This window comes from Musca vetustissima, unplaced genomic scaffold, assembly GCF_032173495.1.
Source record: "Musca vetustissima isolate MV318-11 ecotype Yass unplaced genomic scaffold, APGP_CSIRO_Mvet_v1 utg735, whole genome shotgun sequence".
In the NCBI taxonomy this organism is placed as follows: Eukaryota; Metazoa; Arthropoda; class Insecta; order Diptera; family Muscidae; genus Musca; species Musca vetustissima.
The window spans coordinates 287,448-309,026 of NW_026884845.1; the positions used below are offsets into that span (position 1 = coordinate 287,448).

The 21,579-nt window shown below is 33.1% G+C and overlaps 1 protein-coding gene across 2 annotated transcripts in view; it reads left to right on the forward strand.

The window, feature by feature from the left end:
- LOC133331921 (homeobox protein orthopedia) overlaps positions 1–21,579 on the forward strand; it is a 55,527-nt gene extending 33,948 nt beyond the window's left edge. The window contains exons 4-7 of one of the 2 annotated variants that reach the window (XM_061540307.1): positions 18,542–18,746; positions 18,889–19,014; positions 20,861–21,021; positions 21,098–21,579. In XM_061540307.1, the coding sequence (XP_061396291.1) occupies positions 18,542–18,746; positions 18,889–19,014; positions 20,861–21,021; positions 21,098–21,523 (918 nt within the window). In that variant the 3' untranslated portion in view covers positions 21,524–21,579. The remainder of the gene's footprint in view (positions 1–18,541; positions 18,747–18,888; positions 19,015–20,860; positions 21,022–21,097) is intronic. The other variant, XM_061540308.1, reaches the window with a different exon arrangement.

Consider the following 21,579-nt stretch of genomic DNA (forward strand, 5'->3'; position numbering starts at 1 on the left):
TTGCCAACACGTTTTCGACTCCCCTTTTCTTTAAATCCAAATTGAACAAATTAAATTTTTGTAATATTTGGTCATTTTAATGTTACCACCAATGTTGCATTCTATGGCTTCTGTCATGGTGATATCCTGCTGTGGCTCCATTGTGTGTTGTGGGTGTTAAATTGTTTTTTTCTTTCTTCTGATGGCTTTGCATTTTTCTTTTTTGCTGTTGACAGATTAAAACGCAGGCTGACAAAAGACATATAGCCTTGTATCACAAATGGGATTTAGAAAAAAAATGGTAATTTATTAAAGTCACACAAATCAAAGTAGAATGTCAGCAACAAAATTTAATGTATTGAAGGTTTGGGGGAATGAAAACTCACGGAATGAGAGGATTTGATCTGAAATAAAGTGAAAATGGGATATACTATTCTTATTGTATAAAAGGTCAATTTTTAGGAAACCCTAACGCCTTTTGTAGACATAATTTCTTCCCCCTTACGTTCTTTATAGACATAATGTAAGAACTTCAGGATCTGAAAACTTTTATATACATAATTCCCTTAGGAAGCCTTATATAGACAATTTGACTTCCTATGAACTTTTTTCTACAGGAATTTATCCGAAAGTCTCCTATAATCAGAAGAAGATCTTATGTTCACTCAAAGAAGACCATCCAATGACAGATTATAAATGATGTCTTTCTAAAAATATTGCATACACAGACGACCTGTTAAAGGACATTTAGGGATATACTATTTTTGACTAATTATACTGTATTTTCTGTGTAGTCGACCTTCAAATAGCCTTTTGTATCCAGAAGATCTTCTAAATGTCTTCAATAGACATAAGATCTTCTAATGGTCAAAGGTCGTAGAAAGAATGAATCAAGGTAAAACCTTTATTAGACCTACGTCTTCTTTATGGAGAAGAGACGTTTTCTGAAGACGAATACATAAGATACCCACAGATAAAGGACTCCCATTGGAAGCCCTTCTACAGGTCTTTGAAAAATATTCTTAGTTAAATCCGTGCCTCTTATGGAGCCTTGAAAAATATTCTTAGTTAATTCCGTGCCTCTTATGGAGCCTTGAAAAAATATTCTTTAAAAAATCCACGCCTCTTATGGAGCCTTGAAAAAATATTCTTTAAAAAATCCACGACTCTTATGGAGCCTTGAAAAATAAATCCACGACTCTTTGGGAGCCTTAAAAATATTTTTAAAAACTCCACGCCTCTATAAAGCCATGAAAAATATTCTTTAATAATTCCACTCCTCTTTGGGAAGAAAACATATTCATATTTTATAATATAGTTAGAAATACTCAAGCTCTGAGACGAATTTCTAACCTAGGTATCCATAATATTGTGTTTCGTTTTTTTATGGGATGAAAAAATCCTGGTGGAATAATTACAATGACATAGCTTCCATAAAAATATCCCGACCGGGTTCATATTTATTTTATAGGCATCTCATAGTGAAGATTATAAAAAGTTTTGTCCAGCCGAACTTAAAAACTTTGTAGAGGCCTTTCATACACAAAATACTGTCTAGGCATATTCGATAGGTCAAAGTCCTCCCTTAGTTATTATATAAGTAAAGAATGTTTTATTTATTTAATTTTTTATTTTATTTATATATAAAGTCTGATTATATTTTATAATTTAGACTTTAGCAAACAACTAAGCATTGTATGTAGAAATATCCAATTTTTGTATTTGCTTTAAGTAACAATTTAAAAAAAAATATTCCCAAATATACCCTCCATGGCAGCCTATAACTGGCTGGAAAAAAAATTTGCCTCTTGGCTACACATTCCCCAGCAAATATGTTGCCAAAAATTCAATGTTCTCGAAATAGGAATACAAATACTATGGAACTATACCAACACCCTAGAGGGTAGAAGTACAAATTCCTCATCAGTTGCCACAGGTAACAACAAATGTTGTCTATTTCGGCAGAATCTGTTGTTTGTATATTGTTTTTGTTATTGCCAAGTTTAGATCTGTAACAAAAACATTCCTTTTGTTGTTGTTGCTGTTGTACACAGCCATTCACATCCATCCATCTTCAAAAAGTTGTTGATGTTGTTAGGAATTTTCAATTTCAATCTCCCAAAGCAACGGCAAAAATTGTAACATGAATGAATAACAACGAATTTAGGAGAAGAATGTACATACACATACATATATGTATGTGTGTAGGTGTATATTGGCAATGAGGAGGGAGGGGGTTAGGTAGGTAGGTTGTGAAGCGGTATTTGCGTGATACTGCAACATCCATTGTCAGTGGCAACCGGAAATGAAATATTTGTAAAAATTGCAAGCACAAACACAGACGGAGACATACACACACAAAAATAAGCAAATACTACCCCACAATGTGTTGGGGGATACACGATTGTCAGATATTCCCCCACTCCCCTTTCAAGGAATTTTCAGTTCGTTTCATTTGTGTGTCTGTTGGATTTTCATTTGGGAGGTGTTTCCCCAGACTAAATCAAAAGCAGCATATCTCTCTGCGAGAGTGTAAAAATACTCAGTAACAATTCACAATAGTGCAGGATTTGAGGATTCTCATTTCGAATGGGATTCCACCCTCTTGGTGCCACGCTTAAATGAAAATACAAAATGAGCGATAACACTGCAAAAAATGGACCTGCGCATAACCGCCTTCTTATAAAATGGGTACTGAGCAAAGGAATTTTCCCCAAATATTTGTTATTGTTGTTTTTTTGTCTATGGGATATTCACCGAAAAAAGAAATATAGACTAACTGAATGGAATTTTCGTTGCGTTTATTAAAACTTGAAGTTATGCCGCCTTTGTAAAACTAAAATGTTATTGTTTTCGTTTTGGCTGAATGGAAATAATTCAAATATTTTGTTTTTGGGGAGAAACGTGGATACAGTTTTAATTATGTAAGGAAATATTTTCATTTTCCATACAACATATTCTGCTCTCAATGAAGGTATATCGCAATATGGATTTATAAGGTACCCAAGAAGCGCTATAAATTTGATATAGTGTATCCTTCTTTTAAGTATCTCCTTACTATTCACCAAATATCTTTAAGATGCTGCCATCGTGTTTAACTTCTTCATGGCCATAAACTTATATTCTGCTGCCATGATTTTGTTTGTTTTTCTTTTCAACCTGCATGCCTTAACTTGGCTGCTATACAATAAAGAAGAAAAAAAAACACTCACACACACATTTGCAGCAAAGAATAACATTATCTTTTATGTTGACATTTAATTTAAAATTAAATTAAAATACGATGTCATGGATTCTTTTTAGTTGTATTTTTTACTCCCTTCTACTTCTTTGTTTCATATTCTTCCGACATCTATCCCCCCATTTTGTGGAACAATGTGGAGAACCGTGACTTGAATCTATTTTTTTTTTGTTGGTTGTCTTTGGTTTTTGTTTTTGCTCCACTTGGGGATGCTTTAGCATTCACCCTTGAATGGTCCTTAAGTTTTCCCCCCACCCACTTCGTTTTTATGACTTTTATAGCAATGACGACAAAATAAACCAATGAAATGTGTTATGAATTGAAAACTGCGGGGCGACGATGTTAACGACAATGGCAGCAATACCCCATAGAAATTGAATGGTGATTTGAATGTACGCATCATAAGATGGCAATTATAATTTGTTTCTCTTTGTGAGACCTTTTTACTAGTGTTATTTTTTATTATTAAATAACACATTAAAAACAAAATATTGAAAATAATCTAAATAAATAGAAAGTGTTTGGGTTTGAGTTTTAATATTTAAGGAGGATTTTTTTTAAGAGTTGTAAGGACCTATTGGGAGATTACGAAGTTACCATATACATGCAATATATACAAAGATATATAAAGAAGGATTTAAAATAAATTTAGGCTTCGAATATTTTAAAATGGACAACATTGTATTCGAGACTTACCTTGTTATTTGGATATTTTTCTGCAAATAAAGAAAAAAAAAATACCGTAATTAGTTTAGACATAAAAAATGTGAAAAATAATTTCGACTGTTGTTTAACCTATTATTATAAGGAAAAGTTTAATAAATAAGACAATATTTTGAAATATAATTTTTGGGTCCAAAGCAATTTAGCGAAGGTATTATTTCAGATTAGGTCCATTAATTATAATCATAATCCATTGTAATGGATACCTATATATTAATTGCGAGGATTTTTATTGGGTGATACATGAAAATGTATAATGATTTGAGGTAGCCTGATTCTTCCGAGAATAACATATTAAAAATATAAACTACCTTTAATAATTTGGGCAAACTTTGTCGCCCAGGACTTCCTGGGTTGTGGAAATTTGAATTTAAGTCGAATTTAATAATTTCAATTCAATATTTTCTCAAACATTCAATCCAATATTATCGCACAACATTTGAATCTCCCCTGTAATAAGCTGGAGGCCTCATCGGAAAAAAACATAACCCTTGATCTGAATAAAATTCTATGTCAATTCAGTCATGTCCGCAATATTTAAAATAGTGTTTGGCAAAGTCTTTAATAGTGACAAAAAATGTGCCAGTTTTTTCGATATTGAAACGCTCCATTTTTGGTACAGGAAAACTCATAATTCCTTAAACCTGTAATTTATGTATTAAAATATTCCCCATTTAAATTTCCGCACAGATTTAATAAATTCAGAATAAAGGGTGTAAAAACTTCGACAAAAAATTTGCATAAAATTGTCCAACATATCCCGATGTTTTGACATAACCCCCATATAAAAATCTCGACATATCTTCGGTGTTTTAAATATTTTATCTGCAGCCTCCCACCAAAGTGGCTGTAATTTGAGATTCCGATTTTCTGGACCTATATCTATGGATCAGTTTTTTCGATATTGAACCGCTCCATTTTCGTTATTTTGGAGGGTTTTAAGCCGCTTTTTCCCACCAATGTAATTTTGCACTCCGTCTTCTTGAAGGGTGAGAAGCACCATTGCAGAAAATTATCGATATAGACCCATGTTTTTACATATCCTATAGTACAGTTCCCGCACTCTTTACGTTATCTGTAAATTTTGCATTGTGGGTTTCTGGATGGCGAAAAAAAACCTGTCCACAGAAAATTTCGATACAGGATTTTTTTTTTTTTGTACAGAGCTTCCGATCCATTTTCGTTATTTGAATCATTTAGCTGAATTTTTCCACCGTAAAAACTGTAATTCCCAGAGATTTTTCAATGGTCCATGTGTAATCTACGGTATGTTGAAGCGCTCTGATTTCTAACATGAGCGCCTCTAATTCGGTATTTAATTTTTATCTGACCACAAACAACTTACTATCCAATAGTCATAATTCCTTAAACCGAACATTTATGTATTAAAATATTCCCCATTTAAATTTCCGCACCGACTTAAAAAATTCAGAATAAAGAGAATAAAAACTTCGCAAACTTCCCTGTTATTAATATCCATGTTTTTACTTGATTTCACGGAATATCCAATCTCATCCAAAATGTTCCCATCGCAATATTTTCCAAACCCGGCCGAAGTTAAGATGCTAATTTTATATGAAGCTATTTTTGTACCCGAATTTATTAGACATCGAAATATTTTTACTAAATCTGTATTAAATACAAAAATCGACTCACCGATTGTTAACTCATTGATAAAAACATAAACGTAATGTAAAGGGAGCGGTGAATCCTTTGTGGTCTAAATACGGCATTCCAACAGTACGGCATATTAACCCTTTCAGTGTTTTTGTCGAATATATTCGACATTCAAAAGTACTATATTTCTTTGCGATTTTTCGGTTATCCTATGTACCGTTACTATTGATGTTTTTTGTTTTTGCTGAAAGACAGACGAACCTGGCCGAGGGTTTAAATGTACATTGCTATTTTTTCTAAACTCTGTGCCTTTATATGATCTTAAATACAAAATTTTAAATTTTTATTCCGATAACATTTTTTCTTGACACTGAAAGGGTTAATACTAACCATAGATTTAGTGGAAACTTCATCACAGAGACTAAAATGTTGATGGAGTCGGGGGTTGGCAACATCGACTAATAGGTTTTGAATAGTTTCTTTCAAAATTGGAAAGCTTAAAATGGAGAACACATAACAAGGCAGGATTATTAAAAAACATGCTTGAAAATTTATAAAAAATTTTGGAAAAAATATTAAAATCGTTTACAGGTCAATTTTGTTCTCGACACATGTAGGAATAATTCAATTGCGAACCCATATAGCCGAATGACTTGTTATTTGCCAAAAAAAATTACCCATTTGCAATATCAATACAAATTATACGCCAACAAATGTCTCACCTATAACAACAACAACCCCATGCACAAACATTCCTTCTCGCAATATAATGACAGGTGTTTAATATTATATTTTCATAATGGACAATTAATGTTGTCTAACAGTCTGGTGACATACAAAAAAACGGCAATACACAGTGGCATGTCATGCCGTCGGTTGCATCCCAAATATTAACACCCTCTTGAAATGATAAATCCCAAAAAAAAACCACCACCACCCAACATCTACCACATCATCATCGAACAGTGTCCAACAGTAACAACAACAAATAATAATAATGCTTTAATAATAACAAAAATCAAATGGCAATATTATGGTTCATTTTCAGTTTCAATATTAACTAGACAGACGGAAAGAAGGATAGACGGACGGACGGACGTACGAATGGGACTGGTGTATATTACCAGCAGTCATTTATTTGTTGTTGTTTGTTCTTTTCCGGCGACAGATAACAACAACAACAGGTTCAAACATACATATTCCGCAATATTACCCAGTTCGAAATATTATTTGCTTTGTTGATTCCTTCAGACCACAAACTTAAACTCACAAATCACTTCCTTTTGGTGTTTGTGGGCTAGAAGTTTTTTCACTTCGTTTTTGTTATGGAACCACCACCCGCCGCATAAGCATACGTTTCAGATTCATATACATTATTTGAACAGATTTTTTTGTTGTCAGTTTTTAACACCCCTTCGTACGCACCCTTGCAATTATTGTTGTGGGAAATCCGTAGAGAGAAAAAAACAGAACTCCCTTCTCAGCCACTCAACTGAAAGCAACCACAACCGGTCACAAAATTGTCTTTTCATGAACTGAACTTGACTTTTATTTATTAAAAAGTTACTTTATTATATTTGTTGTTTGTTTTGTTTTTGTTGTGCGTTCTATCAGAAGCTTTTGTTGTGGTCTCCACTCTTTGTATCAAAAGTCACAACAAAAGTACGAAAAAAAAAACTTCGAACATGAAAAATGTTTTAGGATGTTTTTGGGAAGTATTTCAAAGTGGTTAGGCAAGCAAAAAGGAGTGATAGTAGTAGAATAAATTGAAATTGTAGGGTATACTTTTAGGCAAAGTATTTGATTGTGTTTCAGAGGTATATTTTAGGGGTGTATGTAGGTGATGTAGTGCTGGGATGCCAAAACATGACAATCCAAGACGAAAATTTAAAAAAAAAAACTATTTATGAGGTGCATAATATATTGTATGTATTAATCGGTAAGCATAAGAAATGAAAAAGAAATGTGGAGAATACTTTTAGGCAACATAGGATATAATTTTCAATGACGTATGAACATGGGTGTGATTTTGGGCAAAGTATTTTTTAGTTCATGTATGGAAAATTATCAAATATTTCGAAGGTAAAATACAGGGAAGATAAATAATATCGATAGTTAATGTAGGGTATAATATTATGCAAAATACTGTATTCTTAAATTCATTTTGGAGGGTAAATGTGGGTAATGTTGTGCTGAGGTACCAACACATGAAAGTCACAGGCGAAAAAATTTAACCCCTAGTTCTGAGGGGTTAAATATTTTGGACATATTATTAAGGAATAGTTCCTAAATGTGAATATGTAGTGAGGAGTATAATTTTAGGCAACATAGGACATAATTTTCCATGATATATACACTAGGCTATAATTTTGGGCAAAATTAGAAAATATTTCGAAAGTATAATTTATGGAAGAAAATAATATCAATAGTAAATGTAGGGTATAGTTTTAGGTGAAATATTGTAGTTCTAGTTAATGACGTATGCTATAGAAGAAGTATATTTTTAGCTTTGAGGCAAACGTTCCTTGTAGCCTATAACATATACCAAAGTTGTTTCTGTCTGACTAGGGTAGTTCCGGAAGTTTTCAAATTACGCTTACGGGCATTAATGAATTAAATTAAGTCACATCCATCTATGGAATGCATTTTTATTTCATAGATTTTTTATTTGTACTAGTAATATCTACCGAAGACCCCATAAAGAATATAGAGCCCACATACCACTGATTTTACGAAATTTTTAGGATTTGGGGCACGTTTTTCAATCGAATTGGCTGCAATTTGGGTTTATCATTGAGTAGAAAATATTTCATACAAAAATGATTAACATGGGCATATTATTCGGCTTATTGGAACCGTTTTTCCAATAATTCGATATTCTGTATTCTCATTGTGTTTCCTTTGATTACTTTGATTACTACTAGCCCAATTTTCCAACCTGAGAGTCTGTGGTTTAATATTTTAATTTTTTTTTTCAGGCAGCAATTTAGCTCGCAAATGGCTACATAGTGGACGGTGGAAAAAGTTCGGCTCGGCAAAAATTAAAGACGTCTTTATTTTATTTTTAAGTTTTAATTTTCATAATTATTTTCATTTTATTTTGTAAGAGTTGTTAAAGCCTACAACTAGGAGTATAATAATTTTTGCATACTTTGGGGGTTTTCATTTTATTTTGCATTAAAAAATTTTGCAAATCTAATCTATTTATTTGATACAAAACTTTAAAATACAATGACTTAATACTTTAGGATAAACTCCTCCCCTTCGGTAAGGGGAGGGGTAACATCGAGTAAAAAATACGATAACCTGTTCAATTGAAAGGGCGTATTATACAGAAGAAACAAAAACTGTCAACAGCAACAATAGCCTGCAGAAACAAATAGCAACAACACAGCAAGGGATCGGTCTTTGGCCTGCGTTCGGTATATATATTTTTATTTTTCTTTTTTGTTGACTGGGGCTTTTTTGTTTGTTTGTTATTGCCTTTAGTCGTAAAATAGGATTTAAAGGATAACATAAAATAAATCGTTTTAACAGTAAGGCTTTTATTATGTCTGTGTTTATGTGCATAAATATGCATGTATGTGTATGCGTGCCAATAGCAGAACAACAGTCAGACAAACAAACAGGCGGGGATAGAAACACGTCCATTGTATACTTTGGCAACAGTTCTTTTTTTATGCTGTAACGTTGGCCAAATAAACATAAAAATCCTTGTGAAAATGAAAAGATATTGGCCAAAAAGCGATTTTCATAAACCACTCAATGTAGATTTGCTGTTAGCTGCCGGAGTATGGCACAGCATAGCATGGATTCCATTCCGAAGGGGATTTTCAGTTATACTTTTGCAAAACGTACACAAAGACCATTTGCAGATTCTTAGCACTTGTTAAAAAACATAAACTTTATTGACTTGATGCCAACAACAACAACAACAAATACAGGCTTATAGTAATGGCTGTGGCCCTAAGTATGGAATATGGATCAATTTGCCACCTCCACACAATATGTTTACTCCGTTTGCTTAAGACAAAGCATCAATAAATAGAAATCACCATCATCGTCATCATCATCGGCTCATAAAAACACACACTTGGAATTTTCATTCAATGGCTGGCAATTGATTTTTGATTGGGCCAGCACAAAATTTTCATAAAACTGGAAAAAGTGGAAGCAATAACAAAAAGTCAATATCAAAAGTATTGAAATCATGTTGTTTTTCACTCACAAATAAAAACAAAACGAAAGGTAGCCAGTCAGGGTTTTTTCTATTGGTTGGCTACACTTGAAATTGTAACAACGTTTACAACCATTCAATAAAGTTGTCATTGATTTCAAATTTCATTCGTTCGTTCGTTCAACGAATTTGATTTTTATTACATTTTCAATTGTTTATGGATTGGACTAACCCTCCACTGGAGATAGATGGATGAAAAGCCATAATATGGATATTATTACATTTTATGTATGATTATCATTGTTGTTGTTATTGTAAAAACACTAATAGAATTTTGATTGGAAATTGTATGGTCGATTATGAACCTGATGGCGATGAGTATCCTTCCACTTAAATATGAAGTGTTGAGCTTATTTGTTTTTTCTATTTCCAATTGTCTGTGTTTATTCGGTATTAATATTTTTTCATTTATCTGTTTATGTTACTATTTTGTTGGAGAAGAGGTTAACTCAAAAAAGCGGTTTCATTATATTTTGTAAAGATTGTTTTTCGAATGTATTTTTATATTAGACCTAAGGTAGGCTTTTAATTTGAAATTATTTTTGAAAAATTTAGAATCTGTTTTATAATATCAAATGAAGCTTGTTTTAATGGTTTACTCGTGGATGTGAAAATAAAGTATATTAATTAGGACTATAAAATAAATTTATTAAAATTAGAGAAAATATTTGAAATTTACTTCAACAAGTCCTTTTTACCAATAGAGACCTGAAATTGAAATATCTTACATGTTTCTGTTATTTATGTTCCCAGGCAGATAATTATATATATATATATATATATATATATAAATATCTCAAAAAATACATTCTAAGTGTTGATTGGTCTTCAGATATATTTTTAAAATAACATTTTTAAAGTTATAATACCTCAAAACTTGTTTAAACAGGTGAGCGGAGCAGTATAGTCGGACGGGGCCGACCATACAACTTGCACGAAAATCTAACTTTCTGTGGTTCTACATTCTGAGCATGGAAAATATTTCACGATATTTGCACCCTCTTGACCGACTAGAGGTCAGCAAATATTACTAATATTCAGTACAGCCTTTATAATTACTTGTCAATAGTCCCTTCACCGTGGGTTGTGTTGTGATGTTCGGCTTTCAATTGCGTTAAACACAAAAAATTAAGTTTTCGGTCCACTGCATCCCAATATTATTACCTGATCATCACCGAAAATTATAGGCGTTATCCTTGACCATACGTGGATCCTCATGGAAAATTTTAAAACGATCCGCGCTATATTTCCGCCTCTAGTGTGGTAATGAGTACGTAAACACCTGTAAATATTTAAGTGTAACTCACACATCCGAGTACATACTAAAATGTATCAATTTAAAGGCCATCCACTCCTTTTGGATATACTATCAACATCTCGGGTCTATATCATTCAGGAGTAAATATATACGCCATAGAATACAAATTTTGTCATTTTTCACACAAAAGTCAGAGTCCATTTGACCCGCTATAATATGCAGGCATGCATATTCTTTGGCCCGATCTCCTTCTCCATGTAAAAATTCGCGATGTTTGGGCCATAATTGCGGCCTCTAGGGCGACCAGAAAAACCGACAAAAATTTAGTTTTTGGTCCACTTCATCCCCTAAATATTAACCGATCTTTACCAAAGCATTGACCAGAACCAATCCTACATGCAAAATTTCGTGAAGATTGGTCCGTAACTGTGGCCTGTATCGTGTTTACAAATTATAATGGACAGATGGACGGACGGACGAACACCCATGTTTAGATCGACTCAGCTAGTCGAGATATGACGATCGGTATACTTAAAGGTGGGTCTAGGACCAATATTTCGTATTTCGACGTTACAAACTCTTGGGGCTGCACAAAGCTATAATACCCTGACAACATAGTTGTGTAGGGTATAAAAATTTGTAAAAATCAACTAATAGAAAATATCGACCAATAATATTAGATATTTAAAAAATATTAATTGACCGAAGTCATAACATTGCCCAGGAGCTAAAAATCGACAATAAAACTATTTTAAACCATTTACACAAAGCTGGACTCAAAAAGAAGTTCGATGATTGGGTGTCACACCAATAACCAGACAAAAAAAAATCGTGATCAAAGAGCGGTGAAGCACTTCAAACGGTGGCCAAACAGGACTATCGGCCAGGAAGTTTCTAATATGAATTTGGTTGGACTGGAAGGGGATTATTTATTATGAGTAGCTTCCATATGACCAGACGCTAAATTCCGATCACTAGTTTCAACAACTGGACCGTTTAAAGATAGCAATTGACCAGAAACGGCCAGAATTGGCCAACAGGAGACGTGCCGTGTTCCACCAGGACAATGCTAGGCCACGCACATCTACAGTAACTCGCCAAACTTCGGGAGTTTGTTTAAGAAAATTTTAATGCATCCGCCATACAGTCCGGACTTGGCTCCAAGCGATTATCATACTATTCTTCCATTGGAAAATGTCTTTAATGATAAAAAGTTGGTATCTAGGTAGAATTGTGAAAATCGACTATTAGAGTTTCTTTGCAAATAGAGAGCAGGACTTCTATGAGAGAGGCATTATGAAGTTACCATTAAAATGGTAACAAATCATACAACAAAACGATACATATTTGGATGGATTTCTTTTTCACCAACCGCACAGAAATGTTCATAAAAAATATTTTTTATTTAAATTCAAGTTTCAATCAATATTAAAAAAAAATAATTCAGTACATTTAGGAAAGTCCTTAAAGCAAATATTAAAAAAATCGAATCTTAGAACATAAATTGTTTTAAATCAGTAAAAACGTCCTTACGTTTGGCTGGGCCGAACTTATACCTTCACCATGGGCAGGACATTTAAAATACTCGGATGATCAAAATATCAAATCCAAGTCCTTCTGGTTGAAAAACGTGCCCAGAAACCCTGAAATGTAGAATAATATGGGACATACCCCGAAACTTGAGTCAATACAGATAATTTTTGATATAACGATTTCCATCCATCCCAATGAGAATCCGAAATACTAAATTACACTCAATTTGGCAAAAAAAAAGTGTCCAAACTTTCCAAAATCTTTAAATTTGGCAGTTATGTGCCATTATAAAATAATGTGCCCAAGATAACGAATATTTGGGGGTGCCAATATATCATATATCAACACCAAACATCGTAGGAGTAATGTTTTTTTCAAAACTATATCTTAAATATTGCGGGCTCAATAGGGATTTCAAAAGACGGACATGACTAAATCGACATTGAATTTTAGAATATATTTTTTTCTAATCGAGAATATATATCCTTTATGGGGCTCCGTTAAATATGTCACTTCCCTTATGGTGAAGGGTATAAAAGATAAATGTTTTATCTTCAATTCCATCTTTAATAAAAAACTAATTTTTTCATACATATAACCATTTTATGGTATTTTTATATTTCTCAAAAAGAAAAACATACACTTCTTAGTATAATCCCAAGAAAATCAATATTTCACTAAAGTTTTTCTTTTCCATTTGTTGGAAAACAAAGTTTCTCGAGAAAAGCAGACTAATCTTTGCCAAAAGTGTTGGCATATTCAACACTTCGATCGATCAATTTAACCCAAGTGGAATTGCATCCTTTGATATATGATTTCTAAACACAAACACACACCGAGAAACAGTTTGGCACAAACTTTTTGCGGTTGTTACACAATGACACCTAAACACAAAACAAAGACACGAGAAAGAGAGAGAGAGAAAAAGAGAGAAAGAAAGGTTGCAAAAGGGAAAAGTCAGAATTCGAAAATGTGTGATGTGATGCCATTCCAACACTAAGTAACTTTACTTGTACTTTGCCACTACTGTTGATGATGGTCCATCCCAGGGGTATTTATCATCGTCATATGTTCAAAAGTAAAGCACAAACAAAAACAAAACAAAGGCTGGCAGTCGATTTTCGTGCCTTTGTTAATGTCATTCATGGAAAGCTGTCTCAATGTCCCCTCAAACCAGCAAAAAAGGATACCTTTTTTTCCTGGTGTTTTAGAAAAGAAAATCTGGCTACATTAGGTTGCTCTTTAACGAACACAAAAATCGTAACAGACACTTTATAAATATTTGATTTGCAATGAAAAGCGAAGCGAAAAAATAAGGGTTGCTTGCTTTAGTCCCGCCAATCAAGGTATGACGACCTTGACTTGTTTATCCAAATCATTATAATTTTTTTTTTATACAAATGGTTGTATTTTCTCCTCTCTATTTAAAGACATTAGAGGAAAATTGTCTATCGATTGGATGTGTATGTGTTCGATGTCCGTGCGTGAGCTATTTTCCAATAATTCATAAGCAAGTCATAAAAACGTGATTTGCATGCATACTTCATGAGGTGTGCACTTCCGTTCTACAGGCCATTGCCTAGTTTAAGGCGTCTTTGAAGGAAAAAAAGCGAACGAATAAAATAAATTGCCCTAACATTAAATTATCATGCTCACAGCTATCTGAACACACACATTTATTTAAGCATAGTCACCCATATAAATAGGCGTTAAATAGGGCGGTTTTGCACATGATTTAAATTTGCTTTGGCTTGGTTTCCTTTCAGTTTTTGTTTTTTGGTTTGACTTCGTGGCAAAGGAGGGTTGGCAGTATCAACGATTTTTTGATTATTCAAACATTACAAGGTTATTGTACCCTCTTGTCTGTTGTGTGGATATGTGCCATTAGTATTGTGGTTATGCTTGTTGTTGTTTTTGTTTGGTATCATTTTAACGCGCCTTTTTATTCTCAATTATGTTTAATTTTTTATTATTAATGTTTTGGTAGACAACTGTTAACATTGTTTAGAAGGAGAAGAGAATATGTTTGGGTGTCTAGTCATATTTGATGATAGTGTTGGGTCAGGGCATTAGGGAGGTCTGGGGAAGAATCCAATTTTGAGGACAATATTTGAAGAAAATCTAAGGTGAGAAATGTTCTTAAAAGAAAATCTTCAAAATAACAAAATTATATTAAAAAATCCTCTTTTCAAAAATCCACGCATAGAAAAATTCTTCATTCTTTTTAAATCTACTCTAGAAAAATTCTTAAAAAAAATTTTCTAAAAATTCTACGCTTAGAATAATGCTTTAAAAAATTAGAGGAATTCTTAAAAATATTTTTAAAAATCCACGTTCAGAAGAATTCACGTTTAAAAAATCGACCTTAAAAAACTTAAAAAATAAGCTTCGAGAAAAGTTCATCAAAACAGTTTAAAAAGTCGCAAATATCCCTAATAAAAATTTTAATAATTTTAAAAAAATCACCCATAGAAAATATTTTTAAAAATCCCTATAACGAAAAATATAAACAAATCGCCATAAAAAATTAGAAAATCCTCAAAATTAAAAAAAAATATATATTATCAAAAAATCTGCATCTTCACATTTTTTTTTAATTCAATACGTTACCAAATATTTTTTAAATATTAAGAAATGTATTTTCTATATCCCACTTTGGAATGGACCCATTGACAAATATTTATACCCTACACAACTATGTTGTCAGGGTATTATAGCTTTGTATTTAGCGGGTCAAATGTACCCTGACTTTTGTGTGAAAAATTACAAAATTTGTATTCTATGGCGTATATATTTACTCCTGAAGGACATAGAGCCAGGAAGTTGATAGTATATCCAATAGGAGTGGTTGGCCTTTAAATTGATACCAATTATATTGTGGTATGTACTCGGATGTGGGAGTTACACGTAAATATTTACAGGTGCTTATGTATTCAGATAGTATTTAGTAACCCATAACCACACTAGAGGGCGGAAATATAGCACTGATCGCTCGGTCAAGGACAACGCCTACAATTTTCGGTGATGATCAGATAACAATTCGCGATGAAGCGGAGCGAAAACTTTTTTGTTTGTTTTTTTTTTCGAGACTATCTATAGGCCACAATTGTAAACCAAACATCAGAACACCACACATGGGAATCTGGACAAGTAATTAGAGGGGCGTCTGTACTGAATATTAGTAATATTCGGAAAATATGTCATTGTAAGCTAGTGATGCTGTTGAACTCTAATCGGAAAAGGGGGTGCAAATATCAAGAAATATTGCCCAGGCTCGGAATTAAAACTCAGCAGAAAGTTAGAGTTACGTGGTAGATGTGTAGGGTACCGTATGGTCGGCCCCGTCCGACTATACTGCTCCGCTCACTGGTTTTGTTATTATTCGCCTTTCCTTATTTCCCATTCCGGCTACTGTTCTGACTACTTGCTTTATTATGGTGGTTTATTACTTTTGACTTTGGCACATTTGCCACGTTTTTTTTTGTTTGGTCACACTTCTTCTTCTACTTATGGTTATATTTCGAGGAATAGCAAAGCTTTCTCCTGTCTGCCTCAATCATCATACATTAATAATGAGAACGATGGTGATGAAGATGATGATGAAATGGCACAACATACAATAAAAAATAATGTCAGAAGAAGCGTGAACGAAATTAATAGCAAAACAAAATAAACAAACCAAAAAAAATAGTGAAAAAGAATAGATAGACAGGGGAAACAAAAACAACAACATCAACACCATCATCATCATCCGTGAAATGTTAAAAGGACATGAAAATGCAATCATGAGGTCGTCATGAGTAATGATTTGTTGTTGTCGTTTTTCTTTGTTCCATTTTTCTTTTGGGTTGTGATTTGTAAAAGCAATGAATTTCAAAGGGATTGATGGAGAGGTATGAAGAGGGGAGATACGTTCATCGAAATGTTTATTTTTCTCAAAAAAATAATGAGAATATGGATTAAAATAGAATGCGTTTATGTAAATCATATAATGCCTAAAAGTATGCAATAATTTTTGTCAATTAATACACTCAACACATATGCAGCAAATTTAAATTTGTGCTACGATTTAATTGATAATCTTAAAACATATGATTTGCTTAATTATTTACAAAAATACAAAGTTTAAAGAATGAAAGGACTTTATATAACAAACATAGACTCACGGCGGCAAAACCTTTTTGTATTACATATGATGTAATTGTGTGCGTGATGTTAAAGAAATAGTATGCGACAATTATGAAATGTTTTGGCCTCTCCACTACATTATCCTTGTACCACTCATAACCAATCTCAAAAATCTATTCCATTGAATTTGAGGAAACATTTGTATAGGAGTATCATCCATTCTTCTCTATAACTGTTGTTCAACTTGTAGAGCTGTCTAAAATATCAACAAGCCGACAGGATATACGCGTTACATTTACAAAACCCCAAAAACTTGACAACAATCCTTTCCTCTGACCTTCCGTTGCGTAAGATTTATGCTATCTTCAGTTGTGAGGTAAACCTTACTCAGGCAGAAATGCCCTCCTCTTCAGACATAGAATAACGTCCCATTTTACCACACCACTGATGAGAGGTTTACGAAGGAGTTAAATCAAAGAAATCCGTGCAGAGGAAGACAACTATTGTTTCAACTCCACACCATTGATTTGTACAACAATGAAAATGATTATTTTGTTGTTGTTGTTACTTTGTATAGCTTGTCTCAGTTTTCTGTTTCGGTTACCGTCGACCATTTACATTTACAATGTTCGAACATGTCTCCGATATTAAGACAATAACTACAAACCGTTTGGGGCGAATGGATTTCCAAAAGGGCGCATCTTTGAAAGGCCCTTAAGCAAATAGTTAACAAAAAAATCCATACTATAATGGACCCTAATCTTATATTTTTAAAAAAAGGATTAAAATCGGTCTTCAAAATATATATTTTTTAAGAATTCGCATTAAGAATGGACCCTAATATTTTCTTCAAAAAATCCCCACTACAAAAATAGTTTAAAAAATCGCTTAAAACAATCTTCAAAAATATTTTTTTAATATACACACTCAGAATGGACCTTCAAAAATACTTTACAAAACTTTCCGCTTAGTATCGAACTTTGTAATCTACGCTTAAGATCGTAGAAATCAAAAATACAATTCTGCACTCAGAATGGACATTTAAAAATATTTTATAAGAAATCCACAATTTTTTAATAAATAACAAATTACCGTCCTTAAAATACAGCGCTAAGACTTGACCTGCAGTTAATTAAAAAAATGTTTAAATCTACTCTTCAATTTTTTTTTAAATTCCACGCTTAAAGTGAGCTTTAAATTATTAGTTAAAAATCTATGCTTAGAATCTCAATACAAAATATTTTTTACAATAAAATAACATTAACAAAACATATCAAAACATATTTATTTCAAATTCTAGCGTAAAATCGACAAGGAAAAAATGCATTTTATAAAATTCGCACACAGAATGGACATTAGAATCGAGTTTCAAAAATATATATGTTATAATTCTGCTGATTATAGACAGATCAAAAAATAATAAAATATTCGTACCTACCAAGGCCCTCATTTACCATCACAAATCCCTTCACTTCGCACCTGTTTCATTTTCCAACACAACATAGTTTTTAGTTATTAGGATTTGTGATGTTTACAAGACAATATGTAGATTACGACAATGTGTAACTTTTGTGTGTGTTCGGCAAAACAATGTTCAATCAAATTTGTGGTGGCATGGTGGTCAGACAGAAATTCCAACGAAATGCCAGTGCCAGTTGTAGTTTGGTTGGACAGACGTTAATTGATGTTGTAGAGGTACATGTTGTTACATGTTCTATTAGGAAGTCAAAAAGGAAAGGGATATTAAAGATGATTCTACAATATTTGTATATGAAATAAAACTTTAAATAAAGGAAATTATTAACTATTTCTATTTTCATTACAGGTTTGGTTTCAAAATCGCCGCGCCAAATGGAAGAAACGCAAGAAGACCACCAATGTTTTCCGTACCCCAGGTGCTTTGTTGCCCTCACATGGCCTGCCACCGTTTGGTGCGAATATTACAAATATCGCCATGGGTGAAGGTTTGTGCGGTTCGAGTATGTTTGGCAGTGATCGTTGGAGTGTTGGCGTGAATCCCATGACAGCTGGTAAGTCAATTCATTTGGATTTTTTTTGCGATATTTTTGCATATTAACTGGTGTGTTGGTTCTATCTCTTCCCTTCTTTCTCTTCACATTAACTTAAAATTAACCAATTCTATTCTAAACAAATAATAACAACAACAAAAAGGTTTTGGCCAACTCAATCAATCTTCATCGCTATCCTCATCATTGAATGGTGGCCTAAATTCTGGTATTAATTTAGGCTCGGCCATGGGTGCTGGTAGTTATCAACATTATGGATTAAATGCTTTAGGTAAATACTAAAATAATATAATTAACAAAATATAATTTATTTTCAATTTAATACTGCTTTTCCAAAACTAACAAATAAGTAATACAACAAATTAGAGAAACACAACTGGAAGTACAAAAATGAAAATTGTGACAATAAATTACAAAAAATTCTGAAGGCTTTCAAAAATCAGTGTCAAGGTTATGACGATCGAAATATATTGTTTAGAGAAAAGATTGATCTCAGATTGAGCACTTTAAGATTTCCTCTGTAAATTCATTTTGATTGAAAAATAATAATCAGGATATTTTTCTATAAACAATTTATGCTCACTTTCTGAATGGCTTTCTTTATAGAAAAATTTAGTGTCATGACTCTAAGGGTTGTTTTATATAAAAATCAGTTAATTTTTTTAAAGAAAACAAATATGTCTATTTTAACTGAATCTTTTCTAATGTAGATTTAAAACTAATTTGTTTTGAAAATTGTTGTTGAAAAATGTGGTTAAGACCTTGAACATATCGAAAATAAAGCGTAACCCATGTATGGAAGTATAAAATGTTATGTGAAAAAACCGCACTCAGAATACAGCTTGGAAAAATATTTTATAAGAAACCCAAGTTTAATATCGATCTCAAAAAAATTGTTTTTAATATCCGCACTAAAAAATTCAAGCTTAGAATCGAACTGCAAAATTGTATTTTAAAGTCAGGTTCAGAAGATCTATTCTTGTTCTTGTTCAAATTTTGTTCTAATAAAGTGCAATTAATTCCATGGAAATGTTCTGCAAAAAAATTGGTTACCCACCAAGATCCCTGTGTACCACTTCACAATGCTATGATACCGTCCACATCGTTTGGAAAATGGGCCTGGGATTATCAGAACACCTATAAAGAGAGGCTGGGGCTATACCCAAAGATATACCGAAATTTTTGTTTTTTGGTAGGAATTGGAGCCATATCGGCGGAAAATCGGTCAAAGGTCTGTTTATATCTATATCGGTTATATCGTCATTTCAAAAGACAGAGAATTTTTCCGAAGTAAAACTATCTGCCACCAGTGAAATAATTCACAAAGTTTATCTTCTATTGAGAGAAATTCTGCTATCTTAACAGATGAAAGATGCTCCGATACTCGTTTGTCTCTTCAAAAATCTTAAACTTCTGTATACTACGAGATATTTGGTACGGATTCACATATTAAATATTCAGTATATTCTCAACAGCAGTATATTCTCAGTATATTCTTTAGCAGTATATTCTCAACGATTACTTCGAAAAGCCCAAAGTGTTATTCTAACTCAAAAATTAAAGTTCCAAATTTTCAGTTCAGTTCTGTTTTTTTTCAAATATTTAAATTTCCAACCCACAAAACAAGTTCATTCCGATTTCTTAGAATTTTTGATACGATTACAGAGTGTGAACTTCATTGTTGGACAATCACGTGTTTTAAAGGAATAAAAAATCAAAAAACTTTCCATTACCATGATATGTTTAATACAAAAACAAGAACAACAACAACTGTGACAAATAACAAATTCATAATAACCTTCATTGATCTCCATTCCTCAGTATGTCATCATCATTCATTGTCAAAAAAACAAAAACATACAATGCAAGATGCCTGAAAATCAAAACAACAACAAAGGTGTTAGTGACATTTTTTTTCATTTCGTCCATTCAAGTGCAATAACAAAATTTCGTTTGTCACATAGATTTTTGTTTGTTTATAACAAAAATTAACACAAAGGTGTTGAATTTAAACTTGTCGTATTAACATTCGGACAAACAAAAAAATTGTAACAAAATAAAAATTGAAATTTGGAGACATTTTTGAAAATTTGCTTTTCCCCATCTCTTTTTTCCAGGTGATTCAATGATGTATCAGCACAGTGTGGGCGGGGTGGGTTGTGGCGGTAATGGTTCACCCACCGCAGCCACACCACCGAACATGAATTCATGTTCTTCGGTAACACCGCCACTGTCGAACCAACCGAATCCTAGTCAAAATGAACTGAATGGTGATATGGTAAGTGGCACAGCAAACCAAACACATACTGCTTAGTCAATTCGCTAACCCAACAATTTTTTATTTCATTCTCTAGAGTGCCCAACCACATCATCAACAGCAACCACCACCGCCACAGCAACAACAACAGCAGCAGCAACCCCCTCAACAGCAGCAACAAAATCACCAACAACCCCAAAATCATCATCAACAACAGCAGCAACAACAACAGCCACCACCACATCAGCAGCAGCAACAGCAACAACATCAACAGTCGTCGCAACACTCGGATTCGAATAACAACAGCCAGGGCGGACACCAGCAACAAATTTTACCACATTGTCATCAGTCCATGCAGTCACCAACAGATGGCTCACCCGAAGATGATGTGTGGCGGGGTCATAGTATAGCCGCCCTCCGGCGTCGAGCTTCCGAGTTGAATGCCACATCGGGTATACCAACGTATTTGCATCATGCCGCCGCCGCACACAATTCATACGAACATCACAATTCGGTCTACTGAAATTTGTTGAAAAGCTTTGAAAGCTTTTCGGATTACGGATTTCCCCAGTCAGATTT